General features: G+C 57.2%; 1 protein-coding gene across 3 annotated transcripts in view; it reads left to right on the forward strand.

Moving 5' to 3' along the window:
- Nucleotides 1-26,571, forward strand: part of HDAC4 (histone deacetylase 4) — a 293,330-nt gene that overhangs the window by 212,565 nt on the left and 54,194 nt on the right. For all 3 annotated transcript variants that reach the window (XM_018040130.1, XM_018040141.1, XM_018040136.1), the window contains exons 7-12: nt 2,629-2,750; nt 11,343-11,474; nt 15,292-15,404; nt 18,722-18,838; nt 18,933-19,131; nt 24,784-25,022. In XM_018040130.1, the coding sequence (XP_017895619.1) occupies nt 2,629-2,750; nt 11,343-11,474; nt 15,292-15,404; nt 18,722-18,838; nt 18,933-19,131; nt 24,784-25,022 (922 nt within the window). The remainder of the gene's footprint in view (nt 1-2,628; nt 2,751-11,342; nt 11,475-15,291; nt 15,405-18,721; nt 18,839-18,932; nt 19,132-24,783; nt 25,023-26,571) is intronic.

Raw genomic sequence — 26,571 nt, forward strand, 5'->3', positions numbered from 1 at the left:
GTGGTATATGTGGGAAGTGTATCTGTGTGTATAGTGTGTGTGTGTCTGTGTGTGTGGTGTGTGTGTGTGTGTCTGTGTGGTGTGTGTGTGGTGTGTGTCTCTGTGTGGTGTGTGTGTCTTTGTGTGTGTGGTATGTGTAGGAGGTGTATCTGTGTGTATAGTGTGTGTGATGTGTATGTCTGTATGTGTGTCTGTGTGGTGTGTGTGTGGTGTGTGTATCTGTGTGTGTGTGGTGTGTGTAGGAGGTATATCTGTGTGTATAGTGTGTGTGGTGTGTGTGTCTGTGTGGTGTGTGGTGTGTCTGTGTGTGTGGTATATGTGGGAGGTGTATCTGTGTGTATAGTGTGTCTGTGTGTGTGTCTGTGTGTGTCTGTGGTGTGTGTCTGTGTGTGTGTGGTGTGTGTGTGTCTGTGTGTGTATGTGTCTGTGTGTGTATCTGTGGTGTGTGTGGTGTGTGTGTGGTGTGTGTGTCTGTGTGTGTGTGGTGTGTGTAGGAGGTGTATCTGTGTGTATAGTGTGTGTGGTGTGTGTGTCTGTGTGTGTCTGTGTGGTGTGTGTGTGTGGTGTGTGTGTCTGTGTGGTGTGTGTGTGGTGTGTGTGTCTGTGTGTGTGTGGTGTGTGTAGGAGGTGTATCTGTGTGTATAGTGTGTGGTGTGTGTGTGTCTGTGTGAGTGTGAGTGTGTGCCTGTGCGGTGGTTGCGTGTGAGGGTGGGTGTGCGTTCGCATGCCCCCGCAGACAAGGACAGGCCTTGCCCTCGCTCGCACCCCCAGCCGTCGCCCACTGTGGCGAGGGCCAGGTCCCACAGGAGGGCCGGTGGCCACTGCTCCCTGGGAGGCCTCGGCCTCTAGCGATGAGCTGGTTTTCCCCCGTTCTGCATGGTGTTTGGAGGCCTGGGGAAGCCTGGCTGCTGAGAAGTCTGGTTCCATCCTCGCGGCCACCAGCGGGGGTCCGGCTCCGCTGGGTCAGCCCGGCCACTGCCCCGGGCCCGAGTGCCCTCTCAGACGGCGCGGAGCAGCGGCTCGGGGGCCAGCCCCGCCTGTGCTCCTCCACGTCAGGGCTAGACGGGAGGGAGGGTTTCAATACTGACGGCATCTCAAGAGATCAAGACAGAGGAGAGTCTGCTAGCCCTTATACTGAATGTACTTCTGGCTTAATTGCAAAGTCTACCATCGGAATCTAATGACAATAGTTATTATTATTACCTATGAGGCTTCATTAATCGTAATTATCCATGTTTTGAGATTACGTAGCACACACACAGGCCTTTCCATGTTTCTCATGAAAGAGAAAGTGAACTCTCTCCCAGCTTACACCTCGGCAGTGATGGCACGGTTTGGGGCCGCTGAGGCCACGCTCCCTGGAGGCTGTGGCCTGGAGAAGTCGGGTAGAGAGACGCCCTCAGACCTTCCGTGGGGTCGTGCCAGACTGGACCCCCGAGTGAGGCCTGGCAGTCCGACGCAGTGAGGGCGCAGACAGCATGAGTGTGGCTGGTCCAGCCCTGAGCCCGCGGCCCTGGCCCCCGACGTGCTTCCTGGGGGCGGTGGGGCTGCAGGCGGGCAGCAGGCCTGTCCCAGGGATCTGAGCGCCCGCTGTGGCCTGCCTGCAGGCATTCATGGATCCGGCTCTGTGACCACCGTGTTCTTTACACCCATTTGCGCTCTCAAATATTTAAACATCCACCTGTAAGCGTTTAAGTGCTCACATTCTCAATTCAAACACCACCAGGTGCGTGGGGACGTGGAGTGCTGTGTATGCAAATAAATAGTCTAACAAATTCCAAATAAGTAAGTTGGCTAATTTGTTTCAAGTCATTAAGCAGATTACACCGTGTACAGACTCTTGGAATTCATTACACCTTCAGTGTTGCCAGCGAGACGCAGCACGTTTGCGGAGAGTCATCACCAGCACGGCCAACACCCCCTCCTGAGGCCTGAGCCCACCTCGAGCCGCCTCTGGCAGCGCCCTCCTGTCATTCCATTTGGGGCTGTGTCTGCCAACTCACAGAGGAAGCAAATTTCCTGGGGTCAGCTCCTGGGCCCAGGGTGCCGCCGATCCCTGCCTCCCCAGGGGAGGGGAGATGGCCGGGGTGACCGTCCCCAGGAGGGGGACAGTCCCCATGTGGCCTCTGCCCTCCAGGACCCAGAGGCCGCCAGCACTGTCCCTACAGGCCCCGGCCAGGTCTCAGCCGCCACCAACAACAGCTGCGTTCCTTGCACCTGGAGCCCGCTGTCTCCCTCCTGCATCCTAGGGACAGGCCCCTCAGTGGCCAGGGGCAACACCCCCCTCAGCCTGAGGCCTGCCAGGCCAGGAGACCCCAAGAGTGAGGGGGCCAGGCAAAGCCCAGGGATTGGACCACGCCTGGAGCCCCGCAGGCCGGCCGTCCTCAGCCCCTCGGGCCCAGGGAAGGCTGCACGCGGCCGGCTCCGCAGGTTCACAGGTGGCCTTGTATCATCATTTCAGTTCTGCCCCGGGAGGAAGCCAGGCTGCCCAGCAGGCTGGCCACCGAACCAGGCCCACACATCAAAGGGAGAACCGCCCACGCGGGCGCCCAGGGGTGCTCTTCCTGCACGGCCGGGGCCCCAGGTCCCTGAGGGTCACTCAGCCCCTGTCCCCCCCTTTCTCTCCAGGAAGACGCAGCACAGCTCACTGGACCAGAGCTCCCCGCCCCAGAGCGGGGCGTCGGCCTCCTACAACCACCCGGTCCTGGGCATGTACGACGCCAAAGACGACTTCCCCCTCAGAAAGACAGGTGGGTGCGGGGCCACTGCAGGGGTAGGGGATTGGGGGGCCCACCAGGGGGTCCTCAGGGTGGCGTCGGCCGCTCTGTCACAAGCCAGAAGAAGGATGTTTAGACACAAGTGAGGTGCCCGGGACGCCTGGACCCTGTCCAGCGGTGACTGTAAGCGGGCAGTGGCTTCTAGGAAGGATCGGAGCAGCCCTGGGTCTTGCACTGGGGCGCTCAAGTGGGCAGGAGCCAGCGAAGCGAGCCTCTCCCCAGAGCTGTGCCCTCAGGCAGCCTGGCCGCCCTCCTGGTTGTGGAGGGTGGGGCTCTGCTCTCGGCGGCGGCAGGTGCAGCCTGGCCCTCGAGGGAGATGCCGGGCTTCATGGAGTGGCGGTGGGCGGCAGCTGCTTTTTCACGAGCATGAATTTGTCTTCATTCAAAGGACTTTGGTCAGTTCCGGACAGAGAAGCTTTGGAACAGCTTCTCTGCCGGAGTGGTGGGGTACAGGGAGCAGGGCTGGGGGCCCCTGCCTCCCCATCCTAAGGACACAGGCAGGCCCCCTGTAGGCAGTGCACCCCAGAGAGGACGTGGGGTCACCAGCCCCAAACAGGAGCCGGACATAAAGGGGGTGCTTCCGCTCAGCGCCAGGGAACTTGCCCCGCATCCTGGGTGCAAGACGGAGGGGCCCCATCCCAGAGCTGGACCCCAGTGGGCAGCGGGGCCCACAGAGCCTTGCCCGGTCAGAGAGACGTCTGCACGCGTGGCTGGGGTCTGGGTAGGCTGGCAGCACTATTGGTGACTGTGTGAGCGTGGCTTCTGCCCTCCAGTTTGAGCGCATGGTTGTCCCCCGTCGTGTGCTCAGAAGGGCCGTGGCTCTCAACTAGAGAGCCTGCAGGCTCCACAGAAAGAAGCGTCTGTTCGGATCCGGGCCAGCCGCCCCCAGGCCTGTCCTCCACGCCCCATCCTGGAGCTGACGCTGCAATCAGCCACGCTGCCGCCAGTCAAACAGGGCCCTGTGCAAGGAGAGACCCCGGGCACCTGCCCCAGGAGGCCTGGGCCTGGTGGAAGTGGAACCCAGGGGGGTGGAGAGCTGGCTCTGAGCAAGTGGCTGGCGGTTCTGCAGCTCAGTGGGTGTCTCCCTCCTTCTTTGCAGCCCTGGGCTCCAAAGCTTCCTTAGGCTCTCCTGACCTCAGTTTCTCATCTGCAAAGTGGGTACGCTGAGTGCACAGCGCTTGTGCCCACCCTGGGGCAGGGGAGGACATGAAGGACAGAGCTGGCCACCGAGTAGAGCCACCTTCCGTGTGGCCCTGAGCTGCGTGATTATCGGCAGCGCCGCCCCCAGCCCCGCATCCCCAGGACAGGAGAGAGGCCCCACCCCGCGCTGCGTGGGCTGTGGAGGAGCTCAGTAGAGACGCGCTTGCATGGCCTGTCTTCTAAAACGGCAGCCCTGGCACATTAGTGATGGCAATAAGGCCAAGGCTCTGGGGGAGAGTCTAAACCCCTTAGGGGACAGAGTGCAGCGCAGCGACCTGCATCTTTCCTGAAGCACCTATTTTCAAGCACTTGTCGCTGCTAATTCTAGATAATTCACATCTACCTATGCATTTAGCTCCCGGGCGGCTCAGGCAGTAAAGAGTCCGCCTGTACTGCAGGAGACCTGGGTCTCATCCCTGGGTCAGGAAGATCCCCTGGAGGAGGACATGGCAACCCACTCCAGTACTCTTGCCTGGAGAATCCCATGGATGGAGCAGCTTGGCGGACTGCAGTCCATGGGGCCGTGAAGAGTTGGACACGACTGAGCAGCCAACACACTCGCTCAGCTAATCCCACGGTGATCCGCCTTCCCTCCATCTTTACGGGCAGTTTGGGGCAAGTGAGCCTCAGGACAGTGTCAGGGACGGCTCCTCCCGGGGGGTCCTCTCTGGGCCCTGGGGACAGTCTGTGTCTGCGGGAGCTGTGTGTCTGTGACGGACTCAGGGCTGTGGCCCCCGGGGCGGACACTCATGCTCAGGCCTTGCTAGGTCACAGGGCAGAAAGCTGGGGACCCTGGGGTTCCTGGCACTTAGTCAGGAGGACATGTGCTCACTCCGAGGCAGGGCCCTGAGCCTGAGCAGCGGCCGGCTCCTTGCGCATCTCCGAAGTGGTTACGGGGCACACTGGTCGGGCGCTCCCCAGGTGCCCAGCCCTGAGCTGTGTGGCAGGCAGGGGACAGGCCACCACTGTCCACGTGCTCCAGTCCTGCAGGAGGAGGGGAGCTGCAGAGTCCAGGCCCAGGGTGGACCTGTGGGGCCCTGGGGGAGGGGGCCTGGCCCGTGGAGGGCAGGGCTAGCTTTTTACCCCAAATGAACAGAGGGGACTGAGGCCCCCCATCAGGTTTGCACAGAAGCCCTGGCCCGTTGGCTGCCTCTGGGCCTCAGGGTCCCCCTCCGCAGCCCCCGACCCGGTGGGGCCCCCGCCGCCAGGGAGGGCCTGCCGGGGCTGAGACAGTGGGCGGTGTCTGGTGGAAAGCCGGGGCGTCTGATCACTGAGACCCCGTGACATGTCGGTGGGTGTACGCAGCTCGCCCTGCAGTCATCCCCTTCCTGCTCATCCTAGCCATGAGTAGCGTGGCTCGAGGTTACCAGGGACGCACGTGGCACGCCTCTCTGCAGTTTGGGAAGGGCGGGTCACCTCGCGGTCCGTCTGGCTCTGATGTGGTTTGTGGACTGGGGGCAGCCTGCTGGCCTGGGCAGCTGTGGGCGTGGCCCGCGCTGCACACCCCTATGCCTGGGTGTGCTTCATGTGGGTCTGGGAGGGGCTGGGGGGGTCGGGGGTAGAGGCCCTGCGGCCCTGGCGCAGGACAAGGCACCATCTTAGCTCTCCGGGCGGTGTGAAGGGGGCCGACCCCGCAGGGCCCAGCCGTGCCGGCCCCAGGTCCCAGCCCTCGGGGGGCTTTTGCTGCTACGTCTCCCCTCAACTTTGTGCTTGTTGCAAAGTGGGTGTGGATATGTTCAGAGGTTTCACAGAGGCTTTGTTGTGCTTTACCAAAGAAACTTCCAGAGACGACACGTGTGGTTAAGTATTCATACTAGGCAGTGTCTATGTGGAAAAGGACCTCGCTGTCCATCAAACCTGGGCTCCTCTTCGCATGAGAAGTGCCCAGTGAGACCTGGACTGATCTTGTCCGGATGCGCCCTGTTCATACCTGAGCTTGGCAGCCACCTGAGATATGCTATCGAAATGATTGGTGTAAATACCTGTCTTAAACACCATGTAGAGTGCTGCTTTTTTTTTTTTTTTTAATTAAAAAATCATGAAAGGAATGCATTAGTTCAGTGCAGTCGCTCAGTTGTGTCCGACTCTTTGCAACCCCATGAATTGCAGCACACCAGGCCTCCCTGTCCATCACCAAATCCCGGAGCTTGCTCAAACTCATGTCCATCGAATCAGAGATGCCATCCAACCATCTCATCCTCTGTCGTCCCCTTCTCCTTCTGACTTCAATCTTTCCCAGCATCAGGGTCTTTTTCCAAGGAGTCAGTTCTTTCCATCAGGTGGCCAAAATATTGGAGCTTCAGCGTCAGCATCAATCCTTCCAATGACTATTCAGGGTTGATTTCCTTTAGGATGGACTGGTTGGATCTCCTTGCAGTCCAAGGGACTCTCAAGAATCTTCTCCAACACCACAGTTCAAAAGTATCAATTCTCTGGCACTCAGCTTTCTTTATAGTTCAACTCTCACATCCATACATGACCACTGGAAAAACCATAGCTTTGACTACATGGACCTTTGGTGGCAAAGTAATGTCTCTGCTTTTTAATATGCTGTCTAGGTTGGTCATAACTTTTTTCCCAAGGAGCAAGTGTCTTTTAATTTCATGGCTGCAATCACCATCTGCAGTGATTTTGGAGCCCAAGAAAATAAAGTCTCTCACTGTTTCCATTGTTTCCTCATCTATTTGCCATGAAGTGATGGGACCAGATGCCATGATCTTCGTTTTCTGAATGTTTCGCTTTAAGCCAACTTTTTCACTCTCCGCTTTCATCAAGAGGCTCTTTAGTTCTTCACTTTCTGCCATAAGGGTGGTGTCATCTGCATATCTGAGGTTATTGATATTTCTCCTGGCAGTGTTGATTCCAGCTTGTACTTCATCCAGCCCAGCATTTCTCATGATGTACTCTGCATATAAGTTAAATAAGCAGGGTGACAATATACAGCCTTGATGTACTCCTTTTCCCAATTTGGAACCAGTCTGTTGTTCCATGTCCAGTTCTAACTGTTGCTTCCTGACCTGCATACAGATTTCTCAGGAGACAGGTCAGGTGGTCTGGTATTCCCATCTCTTTCCAAATTTTCCACAGTTTATTGTGATCCACACAGTCAAAGGCTTTGGCATAGTCAATAAAGCAGATGTAGATGTTTTTCTGGAACTCTTGCTTTTCAATGCTCCAGTGGATGCTGGCAATTTGATCTCTGGTTCCTCTGCCTTTTCTAAATCCAACTTGAACATCTGGAAGTTCACGGTTCACATATTGCTGAAGCCTGGCTTGGAGAATTTTGAGGATTACTTCACTAGCGTGTGAGATGAGTGCAATTTTGCGGTAGTTTAAGCATTCTTTGGCATTGCCTTTCTTTGGGATTGGAATGAACACTCACCTTTTCCAGTCCTGTGGCCACTGCTGAGTTTTCCCAATTTGCTGGCATATTGAGTGCAACACTTTCACAGCATTATCTTTTAGGATTTGAAACAGCTCAACTGGAATTCCATCACCTCCACTAGCTTTGCTCGTAGTGATGCTTTCTAAGGCCCACTTGACTTCTCATTCCAGGATGTCTGGCTCTAGGTGAGTGATCACACCATCGTGGATATCTGGGTAGTGAAGATCTTTTTTGTACAGTTCTTCCATGTATTCTTGCCACCTCTTCTTAATATCTTCTGCTTCTGTTAGGGCCATACCGTTTCTGTTCTTTACTGTGTCCATTTTGCATGAAATGTTCCCTTGGTATCTCTAATTTTCTTGAAGAGATCTCTATTCTTTCCCATTTTATCGTTTTTCTCTATTTCTTTGCATTGATCACTGAGGAAGGCTTTCTTATCTCTCTTTGCTCTTCTTTGGAACTCTGCATTTCATGGGTATATCTTTCCTTTTCTCCTTTGCCTTTTGCGTCTTCTCTTTTCTCAGCTATTTGTAAGGCCTCCCCAGACAGCCATTTTGCTTTTTTGCATTTCTTTTTCTTGGGGATGGTCTTGATCCCTGTCTCCTGTACAGTGTCACAAACCTCCATCCATAGTTCTTCAGGGACTCTGTCTATCAGATCTAACCCCTTGAATCTATTTGTCACTTCCACTGTATAATCATAAGGGATTTGATTTAGGTCATACCTGAATGGTCTAGCGGTTTTCCCTACTTTCTTCAACTCAAGTCTGAATTCCGACAAGTTAACACATAAGTCAGACGCGTGCATCCTGCGTGTGACCTCCGGAAACAGCTCCTGTGTCTGGTTTGGAGCCTACAGCGCAGACGGGGTCTATGCCGGCGTGTGGGGTGTGTGTCTATGTGCGGGTGATGCGCGTAGACTGTCTCTTTGTCAAGAAAACTTCTGCTTTGCACTTCCGCTGTCGCTCCGCTTCTCAGTTGCCTGGGGTGCCACTCCATTTCAACGCTTATGGTCAACACCTTTCCTGTATTATCTCAGTTTACAATTATCGTAGCAGTGGTAACTGTTTTCTAGCTTTTAGTTCCGCCCTCAAATATGGGGGCCTATAGTCACTCTGCAGGATCGACTCCTGAGCTAGAAAGCGTGTGCAGAGCCTACAAAGCCCAGCTTGCTGTGCCGCACCCTCCGCTCGTGAGAGGCCCTCGTCCCCCTTCACTCACGCGATGCCTCCACGGGTCACCCCAGCCAGCCTGATGGGTGCCGAAGCCATGACCTCTCTGCCTTTTCAAAGAGCAGTTCCGTCCCCGTCAGGGACATGCATGTCTGTTACGTCCCATCGTCCCTGCTCGGGAGTAAGCTGAGCACCGCATTGCAGAACCGCTGGGCCTCGTTCCCGGGGCCCAGTGTGGCCCATGCCCCTGAGCCTGGTGGCGTGCGTGCTGGCCAGGCAGTGTCTTCCTTGTGCACCCCCCTGTGCCCAGTATCTGCTGCCACGGTGGGCACTCAGGGACAGTCCCTAATGTCGGCGTTTAGTGGCAGCTCCCCCATATGCTTTTCTCTCGGCCGGCTTTTTTTTTCTCGTTGCTTTATATGTTAATATCCCTCCTGCGTCTGTCACGTATGCTACAAAGAATTGTATTCCAGCCTGTCCTCTGTCTTTCTAGAAAAGAAGAAAAGTCGCTCAGTTGTGTCTGACTCTTTGCGACCCCAGGGACTATACAGTCCATGGGATTCTCCAGGCCAGAACACTGGAGTGGGTAGCCTTTCCCTTCTCCAGGGGATCTTCCCAATCCAGGGATCAAACCCAGGTCTCCCGCGTTGCAGGCGGATTCTCTACCAACTGAGCCACCAGGGAAGCCCTTGTCTTTCTAGAGTTCTCTTTTTATTGTTATCAGAGTAAGTAACTGTCCATAAGTCACAGAGCCCCACAAGGCAGGCTCCCTCCAGGAGCAGCTGGCCCCAGCCCGGCCGGCCCTGTGTCATGATGACATTGCACAGAAAGGGCACGTAAACCGCCCGTGACCTTGACTGCGTCCTCGTTCCTGTGTGACTTCCCTTTATCCTGAAGTTGATGGTTTCTTTCATTTGCTTAGTTTTCTGTCTGCCTGTGTTTTTAAAATTGAGGTATAATTGATGTACAGTATTATACAGCTTTCAAGTGGACAATTGTTTAAAGTTGTATTCCATTTGTAGTTATTATAAAATATCAGCTCTGCCCTGGGTATCTCCCTGTCCCTGGTTTTAATTCAGCCGCACGATTTGGCAGACGGAGGAGGCTATCCTCTGGGGCAGGCGGTCCAGAGGCTCTGCTCCCAGCCCTGACTGCCCTTCACGGCCTCCCGGGCCTCTTCCCTGGACTCCACCTGCTCCTGGGTCTCGTCTCCTCCTCCACCTTGGTTGTGCAGCTCCTCCGAGCTTTCTGAGAAGCTATGTGTGGAACGTGACTCTCTGGAGCCCTTGCCTGCTGGCAGGTGCCTTTATCCTGAGTGATGGATAGTGTGGCTAGGTCCAGCGTCACCTTCCTTCGGGGCTTTCAGGCCCTTGTCTTACCCTGCAAATGACTGGAGCCTGACCCTGCTCACAAGGCTGACCCTTGGGCCCCGAAGCTCTGAGACCTCCCGGGACACCCCCGTCAGGACCAGGCCGCCGACAGGGCCCCCCACGCTGGGGCGGGGACCGTGCTGTCCTTCCTGGGTCTCAGGCAGACTCCTCCCCAGGACGGACATGTGGCTGTAGCAACCTCGTGCAGGCTCAGCTGGCATCTTGCGGGGAGAAGGATTGTGCCTGTTAATCTCACGGGGGAGCTGGGCTTTTTTTTTCTTTTCAAATAACGGTAAAGTAAGAAGCTCAGCGTAGAAATAGAAATAAGTGAAATGTGAAGCTCCACTTCTCAAAAATGTAAAAGCAGCATTAAATATTTAAAAACACAGAAGCGGGTCCTCTCGCTGGCAGGGATGGCTGTTCCGTTACTGGGTCCTTTTCCTCTTTGGACACGAACATCCTGCTGGGGAACCTGGCCATCCAGACAAACACTGCAGAGCAGAGGGCGTCTGCCCTGGGAGCGGGGTCTCCGGAGCAGGCTTCGCATCTGGCGAGGCTGCCACCTTGCTCGCACCTGACACTTCATTTCTCTGGGAAGCACCCTTCAGGCGGGCTGCTCCTCCCTCCTCCCAGGACCCGCCTTTACCTCCCAGCACCTCCCAGGGTCACCCCACTGCCGGCACCCCCGGCCCTGCCCCCAGGCTCCCCAGAGGATGGAGTCGCAGTGGCCGTGAGACGCACGCGCGGCCTCATTCTTACAGCCCCAGCCAGCTTACTTCCAGCTCTGAGGGGAAGTCTGACCCCGTTGCTTGTTGCTCTAGAGAGCGGTAAACTTCCTGTTCCAGAAGGACTAAAGTCAGCTGCTGATTGCAAACAAAAACAAGAGGTAAAAGAAACTCGCCAGTTTGCGGATCCACAAGTAGCAGAAGCTTGAATGAACTCATAACGACTCCAAAGGCAGGGGTCTGGCGGTGAGCTCACTGCTGCTACGGGCTCCCGGGGGGCTGACTCGGGTGTCCAGAGGCCACAGGGAGGGCCCCGCTGAGTGACGCTGCCCCCTTCCCAAGGCAGCCATGCTGACTGAGACTGGACGGGTCCAGGGTGCGGTCTGCGCTCTGGGTGCAGAGGCCAGACCGCTGAGGGTTTGCAAAGGGCTCCATTCACACAAGCGGGGCTGTTACCAAGAGCAACCCGAACACCTGTGCTGGGGGGTCACCTGCAGGCAGGTGGCTGACCCTCTCCTCAGGTGGGTTGGCCTTAGCACCTCTCAGTGGCCGGGATCCGAGTGGGCAGCCGGCCTGGGCTGTCACACGTGGGGGGATCTTTGACTTGCAGGTGAGCGAGGACATGTATAACGTAGAAGTCATGGAAAACCGCCCCCAGTCACCTTGACCCCAGTTGTGTCTGCCTGCCGGTAATGACGTCTCCTTTTCCTGCAGCTTCTGAACCCAACCTGAAATTGCGCTCCAGGCTAAAGCAGAAAGTGGCTGAGAGACGGAGCAGCCCCCTGCTGCGCAGGAAAGATGGGCCAGTGGTCACGGCTCTGAAAAAGCGCCCCTTGGATGTCACAGGTACTTTGAGTGTGAACCCCACCTCCTGCCTGCCGATCTCAGAGAGGCCAGCCTGCACGCTCTCCCTTTTGCAGGGAAACCTGCATCTCTCCGCATCCACACCCGCCCTCCGAGTCCCGAGGGCGGTGCCAGCCCCCAGGACTGAGTCCGAGGGCCCCAGGTGGCCCCCAGAGGCGCCGGAGCCCTGTTCCTGGGCAGCGTGTCCAGCCCCCAGGCTGGACCCGCAGGGCAGCTGAGAGCAGTCAGGCCCCCAGACATCCCGGAAGACGGTCAGGGATTCTAAGTGGAGGGTTCTCTGGAGCTGGGGTGTTTAACAGCTCCCGCCCTGCTGGTGGTGAGCCCAGGTCTCTTACCTGCCCCTGCCCACTAAACGGCAGAGTCTTCCTGGGAAGGAGGCGGGAGCTTGGGAGTCTCCGCGCCCGGATCCGCGCGCTGCTCTCGGCCCCCACCTAGTGGCCGACGCGCGGAAGCACACCCACCGGGCCGAGGCCCTTCCTGGTGGTCCCGAGGATGCACCCTGCTTCCTGGGCCTGTGCGGTCAGGAGGGCACGCGCCACTCTCAAGGGGCACCCCGCCTCCGGAGGGCGCACCCCTCGTGCAGAGGGCGCACAGCCCCTGTTCCTAGAATCACAGCACAGAGGGGTTGCCCAGGTGGCCTGGAAACAGGCGGGGAGGGCCCGAGAGCACCAAGGACAGGGTTTGATGGAGACCCGCGGCTCTCAGGGCCGCCCCCCAAGAAGGAGAGGCTCCTGGGCGCCGTGGGAGGGGCCTCAGCTCTGAGCGCCCTCAGCCCTGCCCTGCGGCCGGGGTGGAGCCTGCCAGAAGTCGGGTCTGAGGCCGAGGGCCTGGGGCCCGGTGGTTCTGATAGAGAGACCAGGCCGCCCTCACCGCGGGTTCCGTGCAGACTTGGGCCTTGCAAGAGGCAGGGCGCGTGTCCCCCCGGCACCGAGGCCTAGTCTCTTCGGGGGGCAGCGGCCCCACCGGTCAGGCCTGGCCACTTCTGTCCTGGGACTGGCTCTGGCCTTCACGCCCTCAGCCTGTGAGGTCAGGACCAGGCTGGGCACTGCAATGCTGAGCCACGTCCTCCCCTCCCAGCAGCTTCCTCTCTGACTCCAGAGACCAGGGCGCCACACTGGGGCTGGGAACACACGGCCTGCGGCACCTGCTGGGTGCTGGGCAGCATCGCCCAGAGAGGGCGCCATGCGGGAAGCAGGAAAGGCGGGCGGTGGGGGCCCCGTGGGCCAGGGGGAGCTCGATGGATGGGCACAGGCTGAACGGAGATGGGGGTGGGTTTCCGGTCCAGCACAGCCCCAGGAGGCTGGGGGCTTGCGGAATGCTCTGAGCAGAGCTGGCTTTCCAGAAGACGGGAAAATAAGGAGCTCTGGACAGGTTGGGGTCCCCTCTCCTGGGGTCCTGGGGAGGAGAGGGCCGCGGCATCCCAGACGTGGCTCCTCTGGCCTGTACAGGGAGGCCAGGAGGGACGGAGGTGAGGACACGGCCAGTGGCGGCCCTCATGCTCATGAGACGGGTCGGGGGCGTGGCCACGTTACACCGTGTGTGCCTGGTCCCTCATCAGGGCTGCGCCTGGCAGGGCGAGCAGACAGGAGAAGCAGCCGCCCCCTGACCTGCCCAGAGAAATGCCGTCAGCCTCTGGGTGTTTGTCCTTCTGGTCCTCTCTGTGCAGGTCTGGCATGCACCCTGTGTACACTCGGCTCCTTTCCCACTCAGTATTAGTCACAACACTCTTGCGCCTTTAATGATATTCTGCTGTGTTGATGCAAATGATACCGTGGTGATTATGTGTTCTTTCTTAGACCGGATTCCTTGAAGTAGAGTGAGAAAGTAGTCCAAACACTGTTGCGCTGAAGATGGGTGAAACGTTGGCGAGATTACATATAATTTTTATTGCCCCCAAAAGTTGTCCTGGTTTCCCACACACTCTGAAGGGTTTACCTGTCGACAGTGCTGGGCGGGCCTGTTTAAAGCAGGGCCAGAGGGGAGGCTCTGTGCAGCCCGGGGAAGGCTGACAGCAGGGAGGGTGCCCAGGCAGGGGGATGCCTGTGGTGGGTGTTGGGGGGTGACCAGCCCAGGTGGCCTTCCCAGCTGCCCCTGTTCAGGGAGGTACGTGTGAACGTGACTTAACCTGGTGGAGGCCAGGCTCTGGATCCGGTGGGTGGGGAACCAGGGCCTGGGTTCACCATCAGTGCACGGGGTAGATGAGGGGGTCCCGGGGGACCTCGAGTGGACAGAGGCACTTGCTGCCAGGGTGTTCCCAGGGGGACGGCTGCTCGGTGGCGAGGACTCGAGTGCTCATGGTCCCCTGGGTGGAGGGTGTCATGCATGTGGCCTTGGGATCGGGTTTCCTTCTTCATGATAGCTGGGCCTGCGAGAGTGGGCACTGCCATCCATCCGCATGGCACCCCCAGTCTCCTCACTGTTGCCCCGACTTCAGCTGGAACCAAGTCTCAGAGTCCTCTGGGCCCCACTGGCAGCTCTGTGGGCTTGCGCTCCTGGGCCGGGCCTCAGTGGCAGGGAGGGGGGCGTGGAGAAGATTTGCCCTGGAAGATGCCTGTTGAGCCCCTTTGGGATCCAGTTTCAGGAGATGGACCAGGCTTCCCCTCCGCATGCCTGCAAGTCTAGGTCGGGGTAGAATGTTAAGTCATCAGAGGTCCCGTGGTCAGTGTGCTTGGGGCAGGCAGTGAAGTGAAAGTCACTCAGTCGTGTCCAACTCTTTGCGACCCCATGGACTATACAGTCCATAGAATTCTCCAGGCCAGAATACTGGAGTGGGTAGCCTTTCCCTTCTCCAGGGGATCTTCCCAACCCATGGAGCGAACCCAGGTCTCCCACATTGCAGGCAGATTTTTTACCAGCTGAGCCACGAGGGAAGCCCAAGAATACTGGAGTGGGTAGCCTAGCCCTTCTCCAGAGGATCTCCTGACTCAGGAACTGAACTGAGGTCTCCTGCATTGCAGGCAGATTCTTTACTAACTGAGCTATCAGGGAAGCAGGCACTCTGGAGGGAAAGGCAGACAGCTCAGGCTGGTTCCCTCTGAGAGGCTGTACCTGGAGGTGCCAGTGTTGGACACCATCCAGCCAGACAAGAACTCAAAAACGCAAGACACACCCTCCTGTTTCATAGAGAGTCACAGGGGCTTCCCGTCACGTGTTTGCACACGCAGCAGTAGTGGCTCCTTTGGCAGTGAGGGTGGGAGGACCGGGGTGGGACACGCTCCATCCTCAGCCCCGGCCACGGTGGCTGAGATGGGGCCACACAGGCCATCACAACTGCTCGGAGACTGTCTGGGACGCATTGTCAGATAACCTGGTCAGTCACAGAGGCCAACAGCTGAGCTTTTCCCAGGATGTCTGAAAAACTCGAGGATTGGCTCAAAGCAGACGTTGACAGAGGAGGCTGTGTACGTGAGCACAGCGCACTTGACCTTCCCCTGTTCACAGGCGTCTGGCCTCTGTGCTTTCTCATCTCTTGTTGTTGCAATATTAACGATTGTTCAGGGCTTGCTTTTCTGGTGTTTACGATCATTTACAAAAGAAGAGTAAAATTGACAGTGTGTGTTCAGCTCAGAAGGTTTCAGGGGCACGTCTGGGGTCACAGGTTTGTGAAGGTCTCGAGTCGACAGCACAGCCGGGAGCAGGGAATTAGCTCCATGGCCCCTGGGTGGGGACTGTGGTCCTGTCCTTTCCACCGTCGGCCAGCTCAGAACAGAGGGCCACCACAGCGGGAAGCCAGCCCAGCTCATACCTCGGGGTCCTCGCTAGGACCTGGGTCAGGCTCACGAGTGTCTCTCCCTCCTAGACTCGGCGTGCAGCAGTGCCCCAGGCTCCGCGCCCAGCTCGCCCAACAACAGCTCCGGGAACGTGAGCACCGAGAACGGGATCGCGCCCACCGTCCCCAGCATCCCGGCCGAGGTCAGTGCGCGGCGCGCTGGTCCGCAGGGCGATGTCCAGCCGCCCTTCCATCTTGACCATCGGGGCAGAGTCTCCGAGGCATCTCAGGACTTCCGAGCCTCAGGCCATGGGGGGCGGTGCCCCTCAACTCTGCCGAGCAGACCCCAGCTGTGCTGCAGGTTGAGAGACGGCTCCTGGACAGCCCTCCTGGGGCTGCTCCAGCCAGGTGGGGGGCCTCAGGGCTGGCTGCAGGCCGCACCCTTGACCAGACCTGGGTCAGGGCGATGTTCCAGAACCTTCACTCCATGCTTTCTCTTTCTTCCTTATTCACTTTGCTCCCCCAGCTCATGCCACAAGTGTCTGGAGCTCCCACCTTGTGCCAGCCGTGCGGCCCCCCGCACAGGGCCAGTTTCCACTCGACTGGGGAGGGCGGGTGCTGGCCGGAGGGGGAGCCAGCTGCATGCCACGCTTCCCAGGACTGAGCCGGCTGTGCCGTGTGCTTCCTGCTTGGATGGTCCTCCTGACTGTGAGGTTCTTGTGAGGTGTTTTTTTTTTAAGTTCCTTTCAACTTACAGGAGGATGTCTGCCATTTGTCAAACACAGTACTTTGCTCTCTTCCTTAAATGTTTAGAAATGAGTCCTACCCCTCCAGAGGGCTGACAGGTTTTGGTTGGAGTACACAGGCCCACGTGTCCACTCCATTTTCAGGTTTTAGACACTTGAGATGAAAAGCAGATTTTTAGAAACTGAGTTCATTTTATACTGCTGCCTCTTGCTTGTTAATCCCCCTTTGTTCTTTTCCTTGTACGTCTTTATTACCTGTGCATTTCAGCCTCCCTGTTTAAAGGCTTGTTTAGATTAAGAGTTTTAACAATCCTTCTCTGTGAGGCTGAGGTCATAACTGAGATCTATCTGTTATCAGCCTTAGAACTTGCCCTAGAAATTGCTTCCCAGAATGAGCTGTAAAGGCTGCGTGTGGCTTGTCAGTTGTGCTCACAGATCCTGGTTTTATTTCAGTGGGTAGTCACCTAATGGTTTCTACTGTAGAGATGCCTTATTTGAGTGGATGCCAGTTTAAGTTGCATGTTAATTTTTACAAATTGCATTTTCATGTAAATTAAGCTACTGGAAATTAACAGAAGATGTCAAAGGATTTGCAAGAAACAAAGATTGCAGTTCGTGTGTTTTATGTTAGATATTTACTGTGATCACAGGGCTAGCCCTTGAAAACGTGGTCACAGTTGGATGTCCTTCGTGGGTTTCAGTTGAGTTAGGCCTGGGCAGTTCCCTGAGTGCCTCTGTAATCTCGAGGCCAGAGCTGGCCACTCCTTCCTCCTCTCGTCCAAAGGCGGCCAGGGGTCCTCACGCGGGAGGGGGGCCACTGGCCCAGTTCTGCAGCCCCTTTCCCTGCTGGACTGAGGGATGCTCAGCATCGTCCTTACACAGTAGGGAGCAGGGCTCCCCAACCCTGGACAGCCTCTCCCCAGGGAGGGAGCTTCATGCGATGCTGAAAGCCAGGTGGGATCTGGGGACGTCAGTGGGGGTCCCGCCTTGGCCCTGGCCTTCCTGGGCAGCTGAGGGGCATGCCACAGGGCAGATGTAGACGGCCAGCAGCAGAAACGTGGACCAGTCAGCACATCAGACGAAGGCTGCTTGACTTCTAAAAGTAAAGTAGGTTTGGTTTGTTTGTTTTTTGAAAAAAAGCCTTGGTTATAAAGAGGAAATGGCAACTTTCAAGCATTCAGTGTTTGCTTGTTTTATTCCTGGACAATGATAATACAGTGGAATCATGCTTTCCTTGGCAAGCTCAGTCACTTTCTCTAAATCAGAGCTTGCTGATTTTTTTAAAACCAGAAAAAGCTACTTTCAAAGTCGCCCTTGAGTCATTACTGTGCCATTTACTATGTGAACAGAGTAAAGTGATGCAGCCTTCACTAGGAGAGACGCTCTAACCTCCCTCCCGAGCGGCCCTTCCTACGGTGCCCTCGGAGCACAGGTGTGTGTGAGTTTCCACTGACACCGGGCGTGTGACACCAGGAAGCCACCCAGGGACTGCTGCCCAGCACGGGACTCCAGCACACACAACCTGAGGTGATCATCACTCCGTCCTCAGATGGACCGAGGGGCACTTACCGCCCGGGGCTGCAGTCCCGCCCTTGTTCACAGTAACTTTCAGCTCATATTCCTTCTAACCGTGCCAGTGAAATCTTAAAGCAGGCAAAGTGTTTCTCAGCCTTAACTACATAATCCGTTGTGAGAAGAGCTGGGAGAAACCCGGTTATAAGTCCATCCTCAGTGTCCTTCTCTCCTACTGAGAGGGGCAGTGCAAATGCAACAGTGTCCTTTCTGCCAGGAGCCTGCATGCTAGAGGCGGAACGACGTGGAATGCGGCCATGATTCCAGTCCTCGGAGACCGGCACCTAAGCACACATGGCGAATAAGGCTGCAAGTCATCCACAGGACTTTTCCGACCTGAGCGTCCCCGTGGATGACTGTGTCCTTGTGTGTGACACACCTCCTGGATTTACCCTCTGGCTGGCTGTAGGGCCCTGTGAACGCTGCCGTAGTCAAGTCCGTCTGTGTCCAGCTTCCTCTCCCAAGAGCACGTCCTGCGAGTGGAGTGGGGTTTAAGATCAAGGCTAGATCTGGTTTTAAGACTTTTGACATGGATGGCCAAACTGTCCTGTGGAAGGAGCAGGCTGATTATGGTCCCCCCAGCAGTGCGGTTATGTTTCTCTGGGTCAAGATGCTGTTGGCATTCTAAAATATCTTTGCCAACTGCATAGGTTTTTTAATGTTTTTTTTTTAGATCTTTTTTCTTTAGATTACTGCTGATTTTTTTTTTCAAATGAGTTTCTTCTCCACCCTGACTCTTCTTTGTTGCTTCTCACTCATTGTTGTTTGATTTGCTTGCTCTTTACACATGGCCTTTGTCTGTACTGCAGTCGCCAACTTTGTCAGCACTGTTATTTGCCTTTTACGTGAAGGCATTTTTCTATTATCTGCGTTTCCCTCTCTGGCTCCTACCTCTCCCATTATGTTTGGAAAGACATTCCTGACCCTAAGACTGCATTTTTAAGTATATTATCCTAGGTTTATTCTGACAGTTTTACGGTGTCGTGTGGATTGAACAAGAGCAAACAAGAGAGGGACAGGTCGCGAATCAGTTGATGGCTTTGCGATGCCGTGTCTGCCTCCGAGCTGTCCTTGTTCACACGTCTCTGTCCCGGGGACCTCAGCCTGCCCTGGAGGGTTTCTCTCGTCGCTCCCTGTGGCCCAGGCGTAGGGCCACAGGCCGGCCGTGCAGCCTGAGTGACGCCCATGTGCTCTGTCCGCAGACCAGCCTGGCGCACAGACTCGTGGCGCGAGAGGGCTCGGTGGGCCCGCTGCCCCTCTACACCTCACCATCCCTGCCCAACATCACGCTGGGGCTGCCCGCCACCGGCCCCTCCACGGTAAGTGGGCGCCCCTGGGGTCTGCGAGGCGGTGGTGCGGGGCAGCCCCCACCAGGCCCCTGACCCGGGCGCCCGGCTGTGCCTGTCTGTCCAGGGGGCAGCCGGCCAGCAGGAGGCCGAGAGACTGGCCCTCCCCGCCCTGCAGCAGCGCGTCTCCCTCTTCCCCGGCGCCCACCTCGCCCCCTACCTGGGCACGGCGCCCCTGGAGCGTGACACAGGGGCGGCCCCTGGCTCCCTGCTGCAGCACGTGGTCCTCCTGGAGCAGCCGCCTGCACAGACGCCCCTCGTCACAGGTGAGCGGGCCGCATCGGGCCGTCCTGGGCTCCCTGGGTGGGGCGGGCGACCTGTCCCCCAGAAGGCCTGCTCCCAAGCCCGCCCACGCCAGGCTATGGCTGGAGAGGCCGAGTCCACTCACAGAGCCGGGGCGTGGAAGCCAGAGCCTCAGACACACCTTCTGTTGATATCCCAAGAGCAGGCTGCCAGCTCCCTGACGTGTCTGCCCTTTGGGTGCTCAGGGTGTGATGGAGCACAGAGCTGGCCCTGCTGGGCAGTGGATTCCTATCAGCAGCGTTTTTTTTTTTTTAAAAACGTGCCCCATCTAATGGGTGGTTATGTTTAGAAAAAAAAATTAAGGCTTTCCTGGTGGCTCAAATGATAAAGATTCTGCCTGCAATGCAGGAGACCCAGGTTCAATCCCTGGGTCAGGAAGATCCCCTGGAGGAGGGCACGGCAACCCACTCCAGAATTCTTTCCTGGAGAATCCCATGGACAGAGGAGCCTGGCAGGCTACAGTGCATGGGGTCACAAAGAGTCAGACATGATTGAGCGACTCACACACACACACACAAATTTGCTATAAGATTTGCATAGCAACAGCAGTGTAAAGGTGTTACTTTCCGAGTGACAGAGTGCTCAGGGTTCGCTGTGAAATGAGGGGGCCCTGCTACAGAGCTGACCTCCCAGGTCCAGGCACCATCCAGCTGGGTCTTTAGCTTCCACCCCCGGTTTTAGGAGGGCCGACAGAGCCCCCAGTATCAGTATCAGCAGGGGAGTCCCCCCTCAGGTGTTGGTTGCTCTGGTGGAGACATTTGGTTTTATCGTTCTCAACATTCGCCCTTGCTCTCTCCCTTACTTCCCAGCTGGCCTGTCTGTCCTTCCCAGCGTCGTGTGGGCCCCTCCCTGCCCCACTCCCTGTTCCTGGGTCTCCCTGGGGTCGCCTTACACTCCTGTAGGTTTGCCAGGAAGCCCTCCCCAGGCCCAGAGCTGTGGCCGTTCACACTGACACTGGAAGTTGTGGTTTTTTCACTTTTTTTTTTTGCTCTTTTCACTTTTTATTTTGTATTGGAGTATAGCCAATTAACAAACAATACTTCCCTGGTGGCTCAGACACTAAAACATCTGCCTGCAATGCAGGAGACTCAGATTTAATCCGTGGGTCAGGGAGATTCCCCTGGAGAAGGGAATGGCGACCTACTCCAGTGTTCTTGCTTAGAAAAATCCCATGGACAGAGGAGCCTGGCGGGCTGCAGTCCATAGGGTTGCAGAGTTGGACTCGACTGAGCAACTGAGGCTTTCACTTTCATAGTGAAAATCTCACTTTCATTGTTAACAAACAGTGCGGTGACCGTTTCAGGTGGGCAATGGAGGGACCCAGCCACTCATACACACATACCCGTGCTCCCTCAAACCCGCCTCCCGTCCAGGCCGCTACACCACACGGAGCGGAGTTCCACGTGCTGCTCAACAGGTCTGTGAGTTCCCCATTTTAAACCCAGCGGTGTGTATGCGTCCATCCCAAACTCCCCAACGACCCCTGCCCCCGTCCCTCCCCTGGACAGTGCCAGTTAAAAGCGGGGACCGGCTGTGGCTTCTCCAGGCCACGTGTGATTCGCCACGTTCTCATGTGGCCACTGGCTGAGGCGTGGTAGGAACAGGGACCATCCCACCAGCATGGGTAGCACAGGCAGACAGCTCCGGCCTGGCGCACAGCCTCCGGCCCGAGGTGCGCTCGGGGTGCAGGCTCACCCAGCGCTGACGAGGCCCACATCGCCTGCTGCACGCCCGGCCTCAGGGCCCTTCCTCCACGCCAGGCCCAGCTCGGGGGCCTCCCGGGCGCTCAGCACGGGCAATTTCTCTGCTTACCTCCATCCTCCGGAGCGCAGACACCGAGTTACCTTGCGCAGCCCCTCCCGGCACCCCCTCAGCGTCTGATGCCAGAAAGGGCACAGCAGATACCTCTGCGGTGGCACCTGGTGGCAGGCGGTGTCTGAGCCATGTCAGGAAGGGTCGGGCTTACACTGCAGGCTGGCTTCTGGTAGGTTCTCTGAGGTTCCCAGGGCCCACAGACGTGCCTGCTTGCTGGTGGTCACTGTGGACAGATGGTGTCAGAGCTAGGGCCACATCATTCCACAAAGGCTGACCGTGCGGGAGGAGCAGCCGGCCTGGGTCTGTCGGGGAGCAGGCATGCGGGTGTGAGTTCCACACGGCACCTGCTCAGAGTGGCTCCCACAGCCTGGGTCCTCGCCGCTGCAGGAGGCTCCTGACAGTTGGTGATTGTGTGCTAGTCTTCTACTGAAAAGAGCCCAGTGCCCCCAGACAATCCCCAGGTTGAACTCTGAGCAGCTGGTCAAGGTGGGGTGTGCAGGTCGACACACTCCAGCTTTAAAGACTCTTTAAGTTGGGCAGTGGTTGTGTAAGGGCTCAGGCCACAGGAGTCACCTGCCTCACGTGGATTTCATGTGAGAATCCACGTGGACTGAACAGGATCCCCAGTGCCAAGGCCGGTGCAGCCGAACCGGGCCCAGAACAGAGGGCGGTTTGGCTTTTCGACTCCTCTTTTTCTTGAACCCCCACACCTGGGGGGGGGGCGCCTGTGCGGCACCTTTGTTTGCAGAGTTGCTCGCTGTTAGTGCAGGTGAAGGAAGCCTTCAGCCCAGGTGTCCGCGGAAGGGCTGGGTGCTCACCGGGAGCTCCCGTCCCATAGCCATCCTTACCCCCTGCTCCAGAGAGGACCTGTGAGGAGGCCGGCCCGCCCTGCCCCCGGGAGGAGCCGCTCAGCACCGGCCACCCTCAGGTCCCTTCACTGGGGCTGAACAAGGGCAGCCACAGGCTGCCAGGGCCCTGCTATCCAGCCAGCCTCCACAGGCCAGCTGGTCACTAGGACAGAACTGGACCCTAATGTGCTGGGCCCTCTTGCTTGGAAGTTTCACAGCACATACCGAAAACCAACCAGTTTCCAGTTACCATCAAAAGCTCCTGTGAATGGTCTGAGGGGTCATCTTCCAGTTCTGAACCAGAAACTTCTGAACTCAAGTGTGGCCTGAGTCCACATTGGACCAGGTATGGGGTATTTCTCCTGGAAGGTCAGATGTCCAGTTTTAAGGGGTGCTGATCGTGACACTTTCCTCAAGTGTAGGGGCCCCACAGCTTTACCCATCCCCCTGCCAGAAGATCTAGAGCCTAATCTGGGGTGAAGGGGGTGGAGGTAAGAGGTGAGGGGAGGGAGGGGAACCAGACCGGGGTCCAGCCTGAACAGCCGGGGCTCCGTGTAGACACGGGCTCCCCCGGCATCGGGGACTGGAAGTCAGGCCTCTCTACCACCAGCTGCTCGCACCCTGCAGGGACAGAGGCCTGTGTCCCCAGGGTGGAGTCTTCCTGGCCAAGGCGGGCTTTTGGGCCAGCATCAAGCGGCTGGAGCCCCAATCGCAGGGAGGGGGCCCTGGAGCACCCAGAGTCCCCGCCTTTCCAGCTTACTTGGGGTCCTGTTTCCCTAACAGGGGTCACAGCAGACACTGGATCTCTGGAATTGTTTCCTCCTCTAAAACCGAGAGCCGCTTCCCTGCAGATATGATGCATGGCCAGCCCAGTGGCCCCAACGCAGGGCTCTGCAGCCCTGCCACCTGTGACACCCTCATTCTCTGGGGCCCAGGAAGCTTTAAAAACAAGCGATGTCTTCTGAGAGGGTGACTTTCAGTGACTAAGTGGACTTTTAATCCCATAAGTGCAGCGTCCCGTGGCTGACATCATTCTTCCCTCCATGAAACGATTTGCATGCTGAGTCACTTAGGGCTTCCCCAGTCACTCAGCTGGTAAAGAATCCACCTGCAATGTGTGAGACCTGGGTTTGACCCCTGGATTGGCAAGGCCCCCTGGAGAAGGGAAAGGCTACCCACTGCAGTGTTCTGCCCTGGAGAACCCCATGGACCGCATAGACTCAGTGACTTTCACAGTCATGTTCGAGTCTGTGCCTTCTCACGGACTGCAGCCCACCAGGCTCCTCTGTCCACGGGATTCTCCAGGCAAGAATACTGGAGCGGGTTGCCATGCCCTCCTACAGGGGATCTTCCCAACCCAGGGACTGAACCCACGTCTCTTATGTCTCCTGCATTGGCAGGAGGGTTCTTTACCACTAGTGCCGCCTGGGAAGCTGGTGAAATGATTTAATCCCCCGTAATACCCAGACCAAGTGAAAGAAAGTGAAAGTGAAATCGCTCAGTCGTGTCTGGCTCTTTGCGACCCCGTGCACTGTAGCCCACCAGGCTCCTCCGTCCATGGGATTCTCCAGGCAAGAGCACTGGAGCGGGTTGCCGTTTCCTTCTCCAGGGGATCTTCCCGACCCAGGGATTGAACCTGGATCTCCTGCATTGCAGGCAGACTCATGACTGTCTGAGCCACCAGACCAACCACTGATGAAAGACCTTCTCCATGCTGATGCTGTGTTTTTGTTTGTTTTTAACTTTTCTGTCAATAGAAAACCCAGGACAGAATTGGTTCTACCTTTCGAGTTACTCACTTTAGTTTACTAGCCAAGCAGATCATAAGGTTTAAGATAACTTATCTTTCCAGAAAACTGTTTGGGTTGGATCAAAAGTGATGGTGGTTTAGGTAACTGTGACTGGTTAACTTTTTGAAAAGGTAGTGAAGGACTATTTTGCTAGAGTTGAACCTTTTTTTCTATTTGTACACAAAGTAAAAATTTTAATACAGAAATAACCTCCAGGAAGGGACTAGTAAAAGACTGACAGTCAGTTCCCCCTGGAGGGGGCTTGGGTTCGACTAAACATGGCAACACAGCCTCCTCCAGGAGTCAGCGCTGGGCGGCTGAGAGCTGGCGTGGCCTGTCCACCTGTGATTTTCCTGGTCAGACGCCCTGATCTGGGGTCACAGGCAGCCTGAGTGATGTGGTTTAGTTTCTCCAGCTCTGGTGCCGGGGGACAGACACTCAGGGGGCCTGGGAAGGGTCTGTTACACCCTTTTGCCTGTGGTACCAGGGAAAATGGTAAACTGTCTAAACCCACAATTTGTAAAAGAAAAAGTACTGATGGTTGAAAGGAATATAGAAGGAGAACATTCCCCCTCCTGGTTCACATGAGGAGGTTGCATTTTGAAGCAAGATTCAAACACAGATTCAAACCTACCCTCTTCTGTCCACACAGATTCTTAATTTAAACACTCAGCCCAGACACGGTGCAGCCGAGCTGCCCTTCTCCTGGGCAGCAGGTGACAGCCTTTCCTAGAAATTTGCAGAGATTTTGACAACATGCATCAGAATTTTTTTCAAGTGTTGATGCCCTCTTTGTGTATAAAATCGACGTCTTGAGACCGTTAAAATGGTTTGGTTCATAAGGGCAGGTGTATTCCTCAAACCTGGGTTTCTGAGGCTGTCAAGAAGGTGCCCCCTCGCTGGTCTTCCAGAACATTCTGGAGCCACCAGACCCTGGCCCCTTCCTCTGAGGGCGCCTGTGCTGGGGCTGCCCACTTACGACCTGGACTGGGTATGGGGGGACCAGATGACTGGCCACTGCCTCTAAGTCCAGGCTTCGGGTGGTCAGCGTGCAGGAGCGGACCTGGCGGGCTTCGGGGAGGCTGTGGCGGCCAGCCTCCGTCTCGGACTCACCAGGCCTCGTCCCTCCCTTCTGTTCCTCCCCTCCCTGTGCTCTCTCCAGACCGCTATCTTGCAGGCCTGGGCGCGCTGCCCCTGCACGCGCAGCCCCTGGTAGGGGCTGAGCGCGTGGCACCCTCGGTGCACAAGCTGCGGCAGCACCGCCCGCTGGGCCGCACGCAGTCGGCGCCGCTGCCTCAGAGCGCGCAGGCGCTGCAGCACCTGGTCATCCAGCAGCAGCACCAGCAGTTCCTGGAGAAACACAAGCAGCACTTCCAGCAGCCGCAGCTGCACCTCAACAAGGTGAGGCGCTGGGCGGGGCCAGGAGTGGTGGGGGCGGGGCCGGGGACACGTGGGGGCGGGGCCGGGGACACAAGGGCCGTGAGCAGCTTGTCCCATTGGTGGCATGAAGGAGGCAGGAGTGGGGTGGGCTGTTCCCGAAGCGTCTGTGTCCCTGGGTGGCTTATTCTCCTTGCCCCTCAGGAGTCTCTGGGGTTTCTTAAGGGGATTTATCCTCTTAAGCAAACTTCCAGCAGAGAGTCCCCAGCGGAGAGTCCCCAGCGGAGAGTGCCCAGCAGAGGCACAGGGCCCCCGAAGCACAGGTTCCAGGCCCCTGGACACTGGCGCTCTGCCTGCCCATTGCAGCAGCCTCGGCCAGAGGGCTCCTGCCCAGAGGTCTGCGTCCCTCCATCCAACATCTGGTCGGTCACTCCCGACCTGCTTTTAGCAGCAGGCGGCACCGAGGTCAGTGTGGCCCCCCCTGCTGGTTATTGAAGCAAGAGCAGCAGTTTCAAATAACTGGTTCCAAATGCTAACATTGGAAGCAAAGCCCTTTTCTGGTAGAGAATGAGAGGAACTACTCTGGAAAGCTGTCCAGCGGTTCCTCCAAAGGTTAAACGCAGAGCCATCACACTGCCCGGCAGCTCCCGTCCTGGGAGAACGGGGCCCTGAACAAACAGCAAGCTGCCCCAGACCAGGCCCTACTGCCTGCCCAAGCGCTTGGACACAGGCTCAGCACCCCTGCCCCGGAGCCCCTCTGCCTGGCGGGCTCCCCTACCAGATGGCACAGGGCAGGGTCAGGAGTGGGTGGGGCGGCTGAGCGCAGCCCCGCGGGGCAGGAAAGGCACGTTTAAGGTGGGCAAGACGGAGGCCGAAGTGTCAGAGGCGCTCTGTGTCACCTTTCTGGTGCCGACGGTCTTCTTGCTCGCGTTGTGCCGTTCTCTGAGTGATAAGGCAGGAGACTAGAGAGACGGGGACACCTGTTCACGAGTGGCGTGTTCTCCAGCAGAGAGACAGACGCGGCTGATCTCTCTGGATTTCCTCCGTGATTGATTTGCTGTTGCGAGCGACAGCTGATTGAAGTGTTTATGCACTGATCTCCCAGAGGGTGCGGGGAGCTGACAGTCGCACCCAGCACTGCCAGCACCGACATTTCTGCCCCCTGTCTTCCGGGCCCGCGGCCTGAAGGCTCCTGAGCCAAGGCCCGCAGCCCTGCCTGGAGTGCACCAGGGTCTCAGCCATTCCTCGCATGGGTTACTGCTCCTCAGCCCAGTTGTGAACGTGAACACTGGGTCCCAATTGTTTGGGCATCTAATGGTGAGCGTGTCCAGTAGTCTTAAACGCTGGCCTGCTCACCAGTTTGGTGTAGGTCCTGAACTCCAGTCTGGCTTTTAGAAGCTTGCTGTTCCAAGCATGGAGTTCCCTCCGTTCTCGCTCAGTTGGTGAGAGGGTGCTCCTGAGGCCCAGAAGGCCTTGGGGAGGCAGAGTGGCTCTGTGTGTGCTGTCTGCTGCTGGGTCAGCGCGGTCGTTCCCAAGGCCACGCATGCCCACTCAGAGCTGACCTCCTGGCAGG

Source organism: Capra hircus, chromosome 3 (genome assembly GCF_001704415.2).
Source record: "Capra hircus breed San Clemente chromosome 3, ASM170441v1, whole genome shotgun sequence".
Taxonomy (NCBI): Eukaryota; Metazoa; Chordata; class Mammalia; order Artiodactyla; family Bovidae; genus Capra; species Capra hircus.